General features: G+C 34.6%; 1 protein-coding gene across 3 annotated transcripts in view; it reads left to right on the top strand.

Moving 5' to 3' along the window:
- The window catches only part of CADM2 (cell adhesion molecule 2), a 1,065,284-nt gene that overhangs the window by 822,669 nt on the left and 229,999 nt on the right, over positions 1-12,616 (top strand). For all 3 annotated transcript variants that reach the window (XM_074333327.1, XM_074333317.1, XM_019745437.2), the window contains one exon: positions 2,941-3,090. In XM_074333327.1, coding sequence (XP_074189428.1) covers positions 2,941-3,090 — 150 coding nt within the window. The remainder of the gene's footprint in view (positions 1-2,940; positions 3,091-12,616) is intronic.

The raw sequence follows: 12,616 nt of genomic DNA, 5'->3' as shown, positions 1-12,616 counted from the left end.
TCTCCCCTGAAGTTTCTGATTACTTTGCAGACTCCTTAGGAAAATTTTCTTCCTCTAAGCACCTTTCAGATGTTGATTCATACAAGGCAAGGCATGCACTAGGTCCCCTAAAATATTCATTTAATGAATGCATTGATGAGGAATCCTTAATGTGGCAACATACTAATTTTGCTAACTGGGAAAATTAGTAATATCGCTGGGCCCTCTGAGATTGAATTAAATGATGACCTTGAGCCACTAGGAGTTAAAAGAGAAAAGCAGCAGCTAACGATGCTTTCTCTAGGTGATACCTGAAGTAAAAGGCAATTCAAATCTTTGAGAAGTTTGACTGCCTGTAACAGTGGCTTTGGAATTGATTTCGGAAACTACATATCCTAAGGGTGGTTAGGATTAGTAGATTCTCCACATGAGTTAGCTCTCTATTGGGAAAAACTAAATTATTTGACTGCAGGGATTTTAGACTGCAGGTCCCAGGGAACTGAAGGCATAATACTTTAAAGTCAGAATCCATGTAGAGAGAAGATGGAGGGAAACTGTCCTAATCTCCTACCGGAAGAACAAGGTATAGGTGTGCTGGTGTACACAGAGTACCTGGCATATTGAAGACCCCAACAAATATTAGTGTCTTTCTTCTATGGACCGATAAGGAAAGACTGAGATAATTACCAAAAGTAAGTTCTGAATAGGCTAAAATATTTAAGGGCAGTTAATATTGTCATCCTTTCTTATTCGGTTTTAATGTTATAACTGAAATTTATGAGGACACAGTTCAGTTAGGTATGCAATTTAAAGTTTCATTGTTAAAGTACTTACTCATTTATTTACTTTTCAATGTTGTCTAATTCACTTTTAAACAAATAATGATAAAGCTACTATGACTCAGCAGCCTTTGTGGAAAAACAAGAATAAAATGTTGAACTTTCAGAGTAAACTCCAAATGGTTCATTGACTTTGTTTCACCATGGAAAAATCACTTAACCTCCCAGTGTCAGTTTACCCATCTGTGAAATGAGAAGGATAATATTTTCTTATGTGGATGTTTTAAAATTATTTTGCAAATGTAATGGATGAAATTGTTGCAAGCATCACTGCTTTTTCCCCACTTCTTTAAAAAAGCAGACAGTATTATTTGTGTACTAGTTGATAGTCAAATTGTCATCTGGGATGAACTATGTGTATTTATTATCAGTTGTGTGCATTTTATTACTTAAAGAATCCCCTCCTCCATCAGATGGCTTTATTTATTCATTAGGTCCATACCTGGGAACCCAAGCAAAGTATCTTAAAACTATTCTGAGCTTCATATTTATAAGCTGCTAATCCTATATCGCTGGTAATTATTTTTTTTTTCTGTTTCAGCTCATGTTTTCTCTAATGTGGTTTCTTGCCTCACCTCACTTCACAAGATTGGTAGTTCTCCATATTTCCCTGCTAGAGGTCACCTCTGAGCTGAAGGCAAAACACATCCCACTCTGGCTCCTGTTGACTTTCCAGTCAACTACCAAAGAATTTATTCCAGACATCTCCTAACCTCAATTTAGAAACTCCACCCGAAAGATTATAGGGAGATATCCTGGGGAGTTGCCATAGTGACTCTTAGGGGTTGGCATTGAGGAGACAAAGCTACTGTTATCAGATTTTTATATTTGATAGGCTTAATTGTATAATGTGGTCGTGAACCTCCTTGCTTGTGTCAGTTAGGTCTGGAAAGAAAATTTCCCTGTCAGGCTCTTCTCTCTCTTGTGGTGCCAATCAACAGGCTTCTTGGTAGTAAAATTCTTTATGCCAATAGCTCCAGCATAACTTCAAGTGGCACTTGCAGTAATGATAAAATAATTATAAAACTAAAGAAAAAAGGGAAATACATTTCATGGGTGTGATTAAGTCATCCTAATGTTCTTGCGTATGTAAATTATTCTTGACTTAATGAACTACCTTGCTCAAATAAGAGTGTTTTAACCTGACTCTAGAAAGTAATTTTTTTACCCATGTTGATAATTGTTACCAGACTTGGCAGAGCTCATCTTCAGATCATCTTGCTGAGGTGAATATCATGTATTATGTTTCTGTGTGCATAAATTTTGTTTTAACTATTATAAATGCTCTTGTTATTACCAAATTAATAAATAAGTATAATATGTAGAAAGATAGGAAACTTGATTGTATTCAAATGATATCCAAATTGACAAGTGTCCAAATTTAACAATATGTTGTTTTTGTTTTTTTACTTGAAATAAAAGAAATATATATTCAAAGGAGAAAATCATAAAACTACAGAAAGGAGCAAAGAACAATATGATCTCTATTTCCCAAGTTAGAGTAATTACTTCAAATTTTGATAGATATTCTACAAGATGAACACTTTTTTGAAGAATACTTACATTGTTTTCTCTCACACATTTTGTATTTCTAAAAACAGTTACACCTACAAGAAATACTGGTGAAATAGGATTCTTTTTTTATTTGTTTTATCAGAAATTGAATCTAAGGTTCTAGTATCCATATCTTACAGACTTTATTCAAGATTATAAAAGCTACCAGGGAAGTATTTAATGTGTTTGCTCTACTGCTTTAGCGAGTTCAACTCTTCCAAAATTGTCCCAGTGCCTTATCTTCAAAGATGACCAGGTCCAGCACCATATAATGCAAGGCCAAGAGAAATCAATGATAATTGCGTTATGATTTAAATATAAATCTTTGTGTTTGCCTAGGAAGGAAAGAAGGTTTTCTGGAACACGTTAGGGAATACAAGGGGGTTCGGTCCTTATATGTCAAAACTGTTGTCCGGTGGTTAAAAATTTTAAATTATTTTTTCATCTTTTTGTAATATATAGTTTTGTTGGTTTAAATTTTATTTGGAGTGAGAAGTTAAATAGTTCTTGGGAAGTTAATCATTTTATAACTTTCATTTAATCAACATTTCCTTTAATCCCCTTTTAGGCAGCCAAGGACAGTTTCCACTTACACAGAATGTAACAGTTGTTGAAGGAGGAACTGCAATTTTGACCTGCAGAGTTGATCAAAATGATAACACCTCCCTCCAGTGGTCAAATCCAGCTCAACAGACTCTGTACTTCGATGACAAGAAAGGTGAGTATTTTCTTTTAAGTGTTTTAGTAATCATATTCTGAAATATCCTAATTATAATGAATTTATTTTTCTGAAGTGATTCAAATTATTCCTTTTGATTACCAAACTGCTACTGCTTGTATTTAAACATGTTAAATATTAAATACTTTAGTTTACAAGTCATAAACACTAAAGATAACCTATGCCAACTTTCTAATAAAATAAACAATTCTAATTCTGTTTCAAAAATAGCTTTATGCCTTCTCTTAACAATCACCTTCTATGCAGATACCCAGATATTCTTTGTTGTTGTAGCTGCCTTGTGTACATGTATACATTGAATGTTTTTGTTTTTTTTCCTCATTTCTGGTAATACGCTGTTATTTTTGTTACTATCACCTTAATATATTTAGAAGATGTTATATGATTTGGAAAGTTTTATGATTTATTGTCATGAATTGGGTTTGAAAGTTAGAATTGTAGAAATGATTTCCATAATAAGTTTAAGTAACTCCATGTTTCCAAAGTAAGTTGAAATTAAGTAGGAAGCTCTATTTACTTCACATTGAGATAGACTACATTAATTAACTGAGCTTTCTAATTGGATGATAGATTTTGATTAAACTTTTTCTCAAAGAGTAAAGAAGTCTATATTACATAATTCAAGCAAACAGCTAAAAATATACTCAGTACCTAAGCTTTCATCCAGTGTTATAAGCTTTAGGGGAAAAAAATGAGTTCATGAACTGTAATGAAAATATGGAGGTGTTATTTCTGATAAATTTGAATTGTGCAAGATATAAATATCTATTTATGTATTAGCTATTCAACATGGTTTTAATATCTGTATTTCTTATGAATCTGTGTAGATAACAGTAAGATAATTTGAAATCAGCTTTATTTTAATAATTAAAGTGTAGTCAAGTTAGTCTTGTAAATGTGCCTATTCTACATAAAATATGTATTCACTGTGTTTTGTGCATTTCTATAGTTTTCCTTTCCTGATGTAAGGGACTCCTTTATACTCCCTTACATGTTTCAGTAAATCTTCTTTCCCTCCTAGATACACATAAAAAATTTATATTCAAATAATAACATACTTATCATTAATTTCCCTCTAGATTTAAAACAAAATATTTAGCTTATTTTAATCTTTAATATACAATGAAGGATTGATTAAAAATCTAAATAATTTATTTGTACAAGGCATTAGAGTTAAAGAACACACAGACAATCCATGTCCATAAAGGGCATAGAGTCTAGTAGGAAAGAGAGACAATAAATAAACACATGAACAAAATATATTTTAGAGTATGTGGGGAGGCGACAAGTTTCCTCTGTCAGTCGATAGATAGACAACAGACAGATAGATAGATAGATATTCCTCTAGATAAAAAGATAGATGGTAAATATCTACAGAGAGAGAGAGACAGATTGAGATTTATTTTAAGAAATTGGCTCAAGTGATTGTAGAGGCTGTCAAGTCTGAAATCAGCAGGGCAGGCCAGCAAAATGGAGACTCAGGAAAGAGTTGATGTGGCCACTCAAGTCTGAAGGCAGTCTGGACGCAGAATCCCTTCTTTTTTGGGGGACCTCAATCTTTTCCTCTTAAGTCCTTCAACTGATTGAATGAGGCCCACCCACACAATGCAGTCAATCTGCTTTACTCAAAGTGTTCTAATTTAAATCTTTTCAACAATACTTTGGCTGGTGTTTGGTGAAAGAGCTGGGCATTGTGGCCTAATTATTTGACATATAAAATTAACTATCACAGAAGGTAAGGAATGCTAGCATTTCTGTAGAACTCAATATTTAGGGAAAAAAACAAAAAAAAACACTTTTGTTTACACTGTTGTATTTTGCTGTCTGGGAGACAACGAGAACAGGTAGCACTACTGGCCCTATTTTCATGGGAGTATTTGGGAAGAAGGGGTTAAAAGTCTCACAATTGTCTGGGACTTAAAGTCATGATTGTGACCTAATCATCATGACTTAATTTTTTGACCAGACTTAATGCCTCTATGTGACTTCATATTTAGATTTTGATTAGAGTGTTTGATGTGCAGTTCTTATTTAACAGAGACTCCCAGTCATAAAGTTTTGTTGTTGTTGTTGTTGTTTGGGGTTTTTGTGGGTTTTTTGTTTGTTTGTTTGTTTTGTACTTTAGGAATATTTTAAAGAGTCTGACAGTGAATTATAAAGCATTCATCTGCTAAACACACTCACTATACACACTTACTATAGCAGTACTAAGGTAATTTTAATCCTTATTAATATTATTGATTACGTAATGCTTCTATTAAGGCCTTTTTTTGTCCCATTGTAGATAAAAATACTTTATGAGAATATAAAGTATGTCTGTTCATTTTGAGAAATAAATAAGAAACATCTAATGTGATCTTTTTAAGCATTTGTAAAGAAAGGATATTATTCATGTGCAAAAAGTTGAATTTATAAATTAATTAACTGTACTAAAATTTCACATATATAACACAAATAAACCAGCTTAATTTTAGGTAAATTCAGTGGGAATGAAAGTTATATTAGATGCTTAAAGACTTCTTTTGATTTCATTGTTTTCTAGCACAAATATTTATCTGTTTTATCGTGTTAATATTATGTAAGCTTTATGGTTTGATCTTAAATTTACTAGTGCTTTTAGGGAATGAGGTCAAACCCCCCCCACTCCCCCAAAAGAAGCGCTAATGTTTACCTTTTGTTTTTCCTTCTTGGTGTTTGGAAGAGGTTGTTGCTGTTGTTTTAAATGAAGTGATCTATGTGGCTTTCCAAAGAACGAAGTTCTATTAATTAAAAAAATTAAATATATAAGCAAAAAGTCACACAGAGATTTAACAACTTTTTGTTTTTAGTATTAATTGATTACAAGTATTTGTAAATAAATATTTAAAACATATATGCCCAAATATAAGGTGACACCAATTTTAAGAAAATCTCTCATTTGCCCAACATATAAAACAAAATAAAATGTTGGGGGGGGGGCAACAGACTTTTAGGGATGTTCATGGAACAATTACATATTTAGTTATGCTATTTAATTTATCAATTTGAATGCTTGTGCATATTTAAACTAACATAAATGCATTTTAATTTAGAAATACTATTTTGTTTTTTTTCTACCCTCTGCATTTAATGAAGTAATCTCACTTAGCAGCACTTTTTTGAAAGTGTAGATACTATCAATGACAAATTTGTCCCAAACAACAACGATACATTTTTGGAACATTCGAACATTTTTGTTGTTCTTTCATCCTGCAAGAATATAATAATGATCTCTACTAAGTAACAACTTAATGTACTGCTCTTTGAAGGAGATCTTTGAGAGTCATGTTTTCAGTGACATCTACATCTGTGAGGTCAAATCCTCAGGCACAAAACAAAATCTATACAAAATGTCTCTGCCTCCTTTTTTAGTAATTCTATAAGTTATCCTCCATAGACCATCTAAAACTAGAATTGATTCAGGGTATTTCAAGCGAATGCATCTTTCCTGTAGAAAACAGAGAGCAACTTGTAAAGTGAGATTTGCAAAGGCTTGGAAATAAGGCAGCTCTTCTTCTGAGGGATAATTATAATAAGAAAAAATATCTTATATTTGGGATATCTTCTTACATCTTTCTGATATAAAATAACAATGCATCTTATCATATGAATTGTCGAAGTATGCACTTGCCTTTATTTCATTATTCCTAGCCCAGTTGCTATACAGCTTAGAGTTATGTTGAAAAAAAGCCTCTGTGTGTGTGTGTGTGTGTGTGTGTGTGTGTATTTATGATTTGGAGTATATAACTGGTTTCTTTTTTCAATGTTAGACTTTTTTTAACTCTGTTTTGGTTCTAATTGTCAATTGCAACAGAATAGCAGAAAGGTTTGAATAAGGAAACCCTTTCATGGCATCTAACATGCCTCTACCCTCACAAATACTTGGTTCGATTCCTATGTAATGTTTTAATGGAAGGGATCCTTGACAGTGATATTCTTCAAATGCAAGAGGTTAAAAATGAAAGCATTTTTTGAAGATTCCATGTCACAATTTCCCCCACACTTTTTGTTTGCATCTACTTGCCTAGCCTCATTCCTAAGGCTTATTCTGAGCAAGAAAACATGCTACATTGTGCTAGAGTCTAAGTAGAGAAGCTAAGCATGGATTAGTGTAACTAGAGTATCCCATATGTGTTGTGCAAGTGACAACTGCTCAAGAGAACAATAGAGAAAACAATGTCACTGATTGCACCAGCTTTTACAGGTGGCTGCTACTGTGAAAGACTTCATTCATGGTTTTTGTTCTTATTTCTGTCTCAGCTGATGTTGCCAGTTGTTCTTCAGAGCCTTCCAAGCAGAGTCTTTCAGTGATATTCAGTATCACAATGTTTTAATTGTGTTTCAAATGATATAAAATGCAACTGAGGTTGAGAAACTTTGGGTTAAGCAATTCAATTCTCATAAACATCCCTAAGCGTAGATTTCTGTACTGACAGTCTACTGAGAATGGAGAAAAGGAGGGAGAGGGAGAGGGAGAAAAAAAGAGAGGGAGGGAGGAGGGGAGAAAGCTGCCCAGAGGAACAGAACAGGTGCTTCTCATTGGCATTGCTGCTGCCAGTAAGAGCTCTAAGGGGCATCCGGAATAGCCTTTCATGCTACCTGGAGACCCAAACTCCAAGTGTCCTGGCTGTGAGAGTAGAACAAAGAACTTAAGATGGCAGCCCATAGGTCCAGTTAGAATTGGAAAAGCCTTTCTTCTTTACTCGGACTTATTAGCCAAAGAAAAGCATGCTGTGACTGGGCAGTTGATAATCACCTAAATAAGACTTAAGTTGAACTCCTTGCATTGGAGTCTGTTTCAAGGAAGCTAAATGTGAATATTCAGGAATCTCTTCATAAGGCCGATAGCTGTCCAGGAGCAAACTAATGTGATATTTCTCATTGAGGTAACATATAGAGGAGGGAAGCAAATCCAGGCTTTTGTTACGTAGCTTTCCCCATTTACAAATGGAGAAACTGAGGATCAAACACTCAAGGAAATTTGTCTGCAGACGTTCGGGTCATGACTGGTAATGAAGGGATTTGAATCCAGGTGCGGGCTCTGCGTTTGCTTTAACTAGAATGCCTGTGAGAACAAAGGCTCTCTGTGGGCAGCAGGTCACTGTGAGTACAACCCAAGTGTCCTCTGCCATTGCTGTTGGCAGCTGCATTTTAGTTAAAGAGCAACCGTTCCTTTCAAGCTGTTGAAGGCATATACAGAGTAAGACAGAGGTACACGTCCTAGTCACCACTGCCCAGCAGCACTCTCCATAATGATAGCAGTGTTCTATATCTGTGCAGAATAATTCTCCAGCCAGCAGCCACGTGTGAATATTTCAGTTAATTAAAATTAAACAAAATTAAAAATTTAGTGTCTCAGTCACACTGGCCACATTTCAAGTACTCAGCAGCCATGCCTGGCTAGTGGTTACTATTTTGGAAAGCACAGTTCTCAATGCTGCTTCACTCTTTAGATGCCACAATAGACCTTGCTCGGTTCCAGCCTTGGCTGGTGGAACACCCATTTTCCAATTGAGAAAGCCCTAGGTCACCATTAAAACATGTATCGAGTATTAAATAAATAAAATTTTGCTGTTTAAATTGCACAGCTTTATTGAGGCTATTGTAGGCATAGGAGACAGGGAGTCATATCTAACTTCTAATTCTGCCTCTGACACCAACTAGCAGAGTAATAAAATGGATGCATTGACACTCCACCAAATCAGAGGTTCTGGTGTTTGTTTCAGATTTGCATTTTTAACAATTTCCCTGTCTACTGTGTATACATCCGGAAACCAGAAATCATTAACCTACCAAGTAGATATTTAATTACAAATCCATTTTATTTCTGCCTTGGTTCTGTATGAAGCTTTTTTTTTTTTTTTTTTTTTCCTATTACACTTAAGAACCTGCAAATATAAATAGAAAATTAAAATCATGAGAAGAATTTACAGGTTCTTATGGGTCAGAGGCACCTAGAACAGACATAGCTAAGGCAACGTTCACTTGTTATGGCCCTCTTCTGTTTCTTTTTGCACAAATCTTACTGCATCTCTTATAAATAGGAAGGAAGCATTTGGAGTAGAGTGGGCATGGGGGTACCGAGTAGGGAGTACATACAGGTCATCGAGACGCCACATGAATGCTATGTGGCATTTGGCAATAGATATTGAAAGTCAATTAGATCACCACCTCTGTTTCTCTGCAGGTGTGGGGGGGAAAAAAAGTTGAAGTAGTACAATCAGATCACTTAATGCTCAGGAAAGTACACTTCAGTTCCTTCCTGTTATTGACAAAGAATACTTTGGACAAACATCCCCAGGAGCTTACAGTGTATGCGTTCACTAGACATATCTCTGTGTACTTGCATTTGTTTTTATATAGAAATGCACCATTTCTGAAGGAAATGTAATTTCTGAAAGAAGGAAAATAAAATTTTATTAAGAGCATAGCCAAAACTTGCTAGTGTTAATTATCCAATTATTCTGCTGATAATCTTGCATTAATACTGGGGGCAATGGGAGAGGAAGCACATGAGTAAGTGTCCTAGAACAAGGAGTGATAAAGAGAAGAAAAATGAGATGAACCTGAAATGGAGGTACAAGTTCTCCTGGCTCCTTGCCAACCAATGACACCTGACCGTGTCTATCCTCACAGCTGGTCTCCATCAATTTGACAGGCTTTAAAATATTACAGACCAACTCAGGAAAAAGCAGGTTTTAAGGTGGCCAATATTTGCCTTCTTTTTGCTTTCTGAAAAAAAATCCAGACATTATGTAGATGTTACAGTAAAGACCTGAAATTAATGATGACAACGAACAGTTACAAAAGAATCTGCAATTGCCAAATAACTCTCTACATATTTACCTTTTCTCATTGGATTCACAACAACCCTATATAGTAGGCATTGCACATTTACATAAGAAGAAACTGAAGTTTGCAGATTTGAATAAATTGAGTAGTAAATAAGAAAATGATGATGAGACCTGAGTTTTCTTACAAACCTAATTAACTTCATGCTATGCCATTCAAATAAGGACTTCCTTTTATTGCTTTTTGGATTTTTCATTTTTCTTTTTCCTGTGGAAATTATCCCTTTTTTCAGGTCTTTAGTCCAAAGTCACCTTCTCAATGATAGATCTCCTAAACACACCTTATCTCATATCTCAACCCCATCGTACAGCAATAATTTCATATGCATTAGCAGATTTCCTAGCAAACTATGCATATTAAATGAGAATGAATCATGTTCCCATTAGCAAATAAACGGTACACTTGAGTTAATGAAGGATGAATATATTATTTACAGATATGCAGCCATAATGTAGGGAAATATTCAAGATGACACAGCACCCAGGAGCTAGAAACAGTAGGAAACCATTCTATTCTTGGACCTGAAAGGTTGACGGGGAGTTAAAGCTATAGATGAGAGAGAAGGCACCTTGTTTTTCTTCTTGTTCTTCTTGATCTTGTTCTTGTTCTTGTTCTTGTTCTTGTTCTTGTTCTTGTTCTTGTTCTTGTTCTTCTTCTTCTTCTTCTTCTTCTTCTTCTTCTTCTTCTTCTTCTTCTTGTTCTTGTTCTTGTTCTTGTTCTTGTTCTTGTTCTTGTTCTTGTTCTTGTTCTTGTTCTTGTTCTTGTTCTTGTTCTTCTTCTTCTTCTTCTTCTTCTTCTCCTCCTCCTCCTCCTCCTCCTCCTCCTCCTCCTCCTCCTCCTCCTCCTTCTCCTCCTCCTCCTCTTCCTCCTTCTTCGTCTTCTTTTTTAATTAAATTTATTGGGGTGACAATGGTTAGTAAAGTTACATAGAGTTCAGGTGTACAATTCTGCATTACATCATCTATATATCACATTGTGTGTTCACAAGCCAGAGTCAGTTCTCCTTCCATCACCACATTTACCCTCTTTATCCCCTTTACCCTCTTCTACCACCCTCCTCCCCCCTGATCCTCTGGTAACCACTGAACTATTGTCTGTGTCTATGAGTTTTTCTTTCTTTCTTTATTTGTCTTGTTGCTTTGTTGCTTTCAGTTTTATATCCCACATATGAGTGAAGTCATATGGTTCTTGGACTGTTTCTGTCTGACTTATTTCCCTTAGCATAATAATCTCAGGATCCATCCATGTTGTAGCAAATAGCAGTATTTCATCTTATGGCCTAGTAGTATTCCATTGTGTATATATACCACATCTACTTTATCCAATAATCTATCAAAGGACACTTTGGTTGTTTCCATGTCTTATCCCTAAAGATATATATACTCCAGTGTTCACCGCAGCTTTATTTACGGAGTGAAGACGGTTTCTTCCTTGTTAGAACCTGTGAGTGACTGGTTAGGAAAGAGGGGAGTGTGGAAATATGCAAATTGACTTCTCTTTTCTCCCATCTTGTGATCTCTTGTCAATGCCTTCCGTGGGCTGAGTACAAATGAAAACCATAGGTCAAGTTATCTTGGGGTAGTTTCATCCCCCCAGGCAAAGAGCAGGGGAGAATATAGTTCTGGAAGGATAAGTTGAACTTAACCAGCATATCTTACCATATGTAAACAGATATGTCTCCCTATCTGATTTTCAGTAGTGATAATTTCCATTGAAAACCTTGTATTACTCTATGCTCACAACTAGCTTCAATTACATTATGTTGGGGAGAAATAATTTGCAACTTTTCCAAAATATATTAGTTTATTCAATGTTATATTTCTCAAATTTAACATATATATTAAAGTGTGTGCTTGTAGATTTCTTAAAGAAATAATTTGCTTTCACTTAAGCAGTTAATGATAAAGTCATTATTAGAAACTCTCATGAAGTTAAGCAAAATCTTCAGTTGCACTTTACATAATTACTACCTTTATTTATTCATGCCAGTGTAGTTTAAGTTCAAAAACTTTTGGAAAAACAGAGATAATTATATATACTACAAATTCTGTTGGTTATATGGTAGGTTAAACTATAACAGCATCAAGATTTGGAACTTTGATGCTCAAAGTCACACATATGTGCCTGACTACTTTCAGCAAATTTCAACTTGGGCATTTTATAATTCAGTGTAATCTTCATACTCAATATATTTTAGAGATATTAGGTTTCACTAATATTACTACTTTTTGTAATCACTTTTTGTAATGTTTTTATTTATAAGTAAAAAGTCAAATATACCACAAAGGTAATGGTACCTCTGTGAAAATGACCGAGTTCCTGAATTAAATTTTCTTAGTTATTGCATATTGCTGTTTATTAAGATTTTTTACCAAAACCCTGCAAAGAGAAAAATTATTTCTATAACACTGAATATTATATTCTGCTTTCTGATGATTGACTTATGTATACATTCATTCATTCAATAAATATTTGCTGATCATTTACTGTATGATAAGCACTGTGCCAGTCTATTTGCAGTTATTGTAGCTAACTGATTTTTGTGGAGTCTATTCCATGTGCAATAGAGCTATTTGAAAGAAACCTTGCTTTGATTAAAATTAGATATCTTTTATCTTCTAGTCATATACGTTTC

The sequence above is a fragment of the Rhinolophus sinicus genome, linkage group LG01 (assembly GCF_036562045.2).
Source record: "Rhinolophus sinicus isolate RSC01 linkage group LG01, ASM3656204v1, whole genome shotgun sequence".
NCBI classification, from domain to species: Eukaryota; Metazoa; Chordata; class Mammalia; order Chiroptera; family Rhinolophidae; genus Rhinolophus; species Rhinolophus sinicus.
The sequence above is the reverse complement of the archived record's forward strand: the minus strand, read 5'-3'. Positions and strand labels throughout refer to the sequence as shown.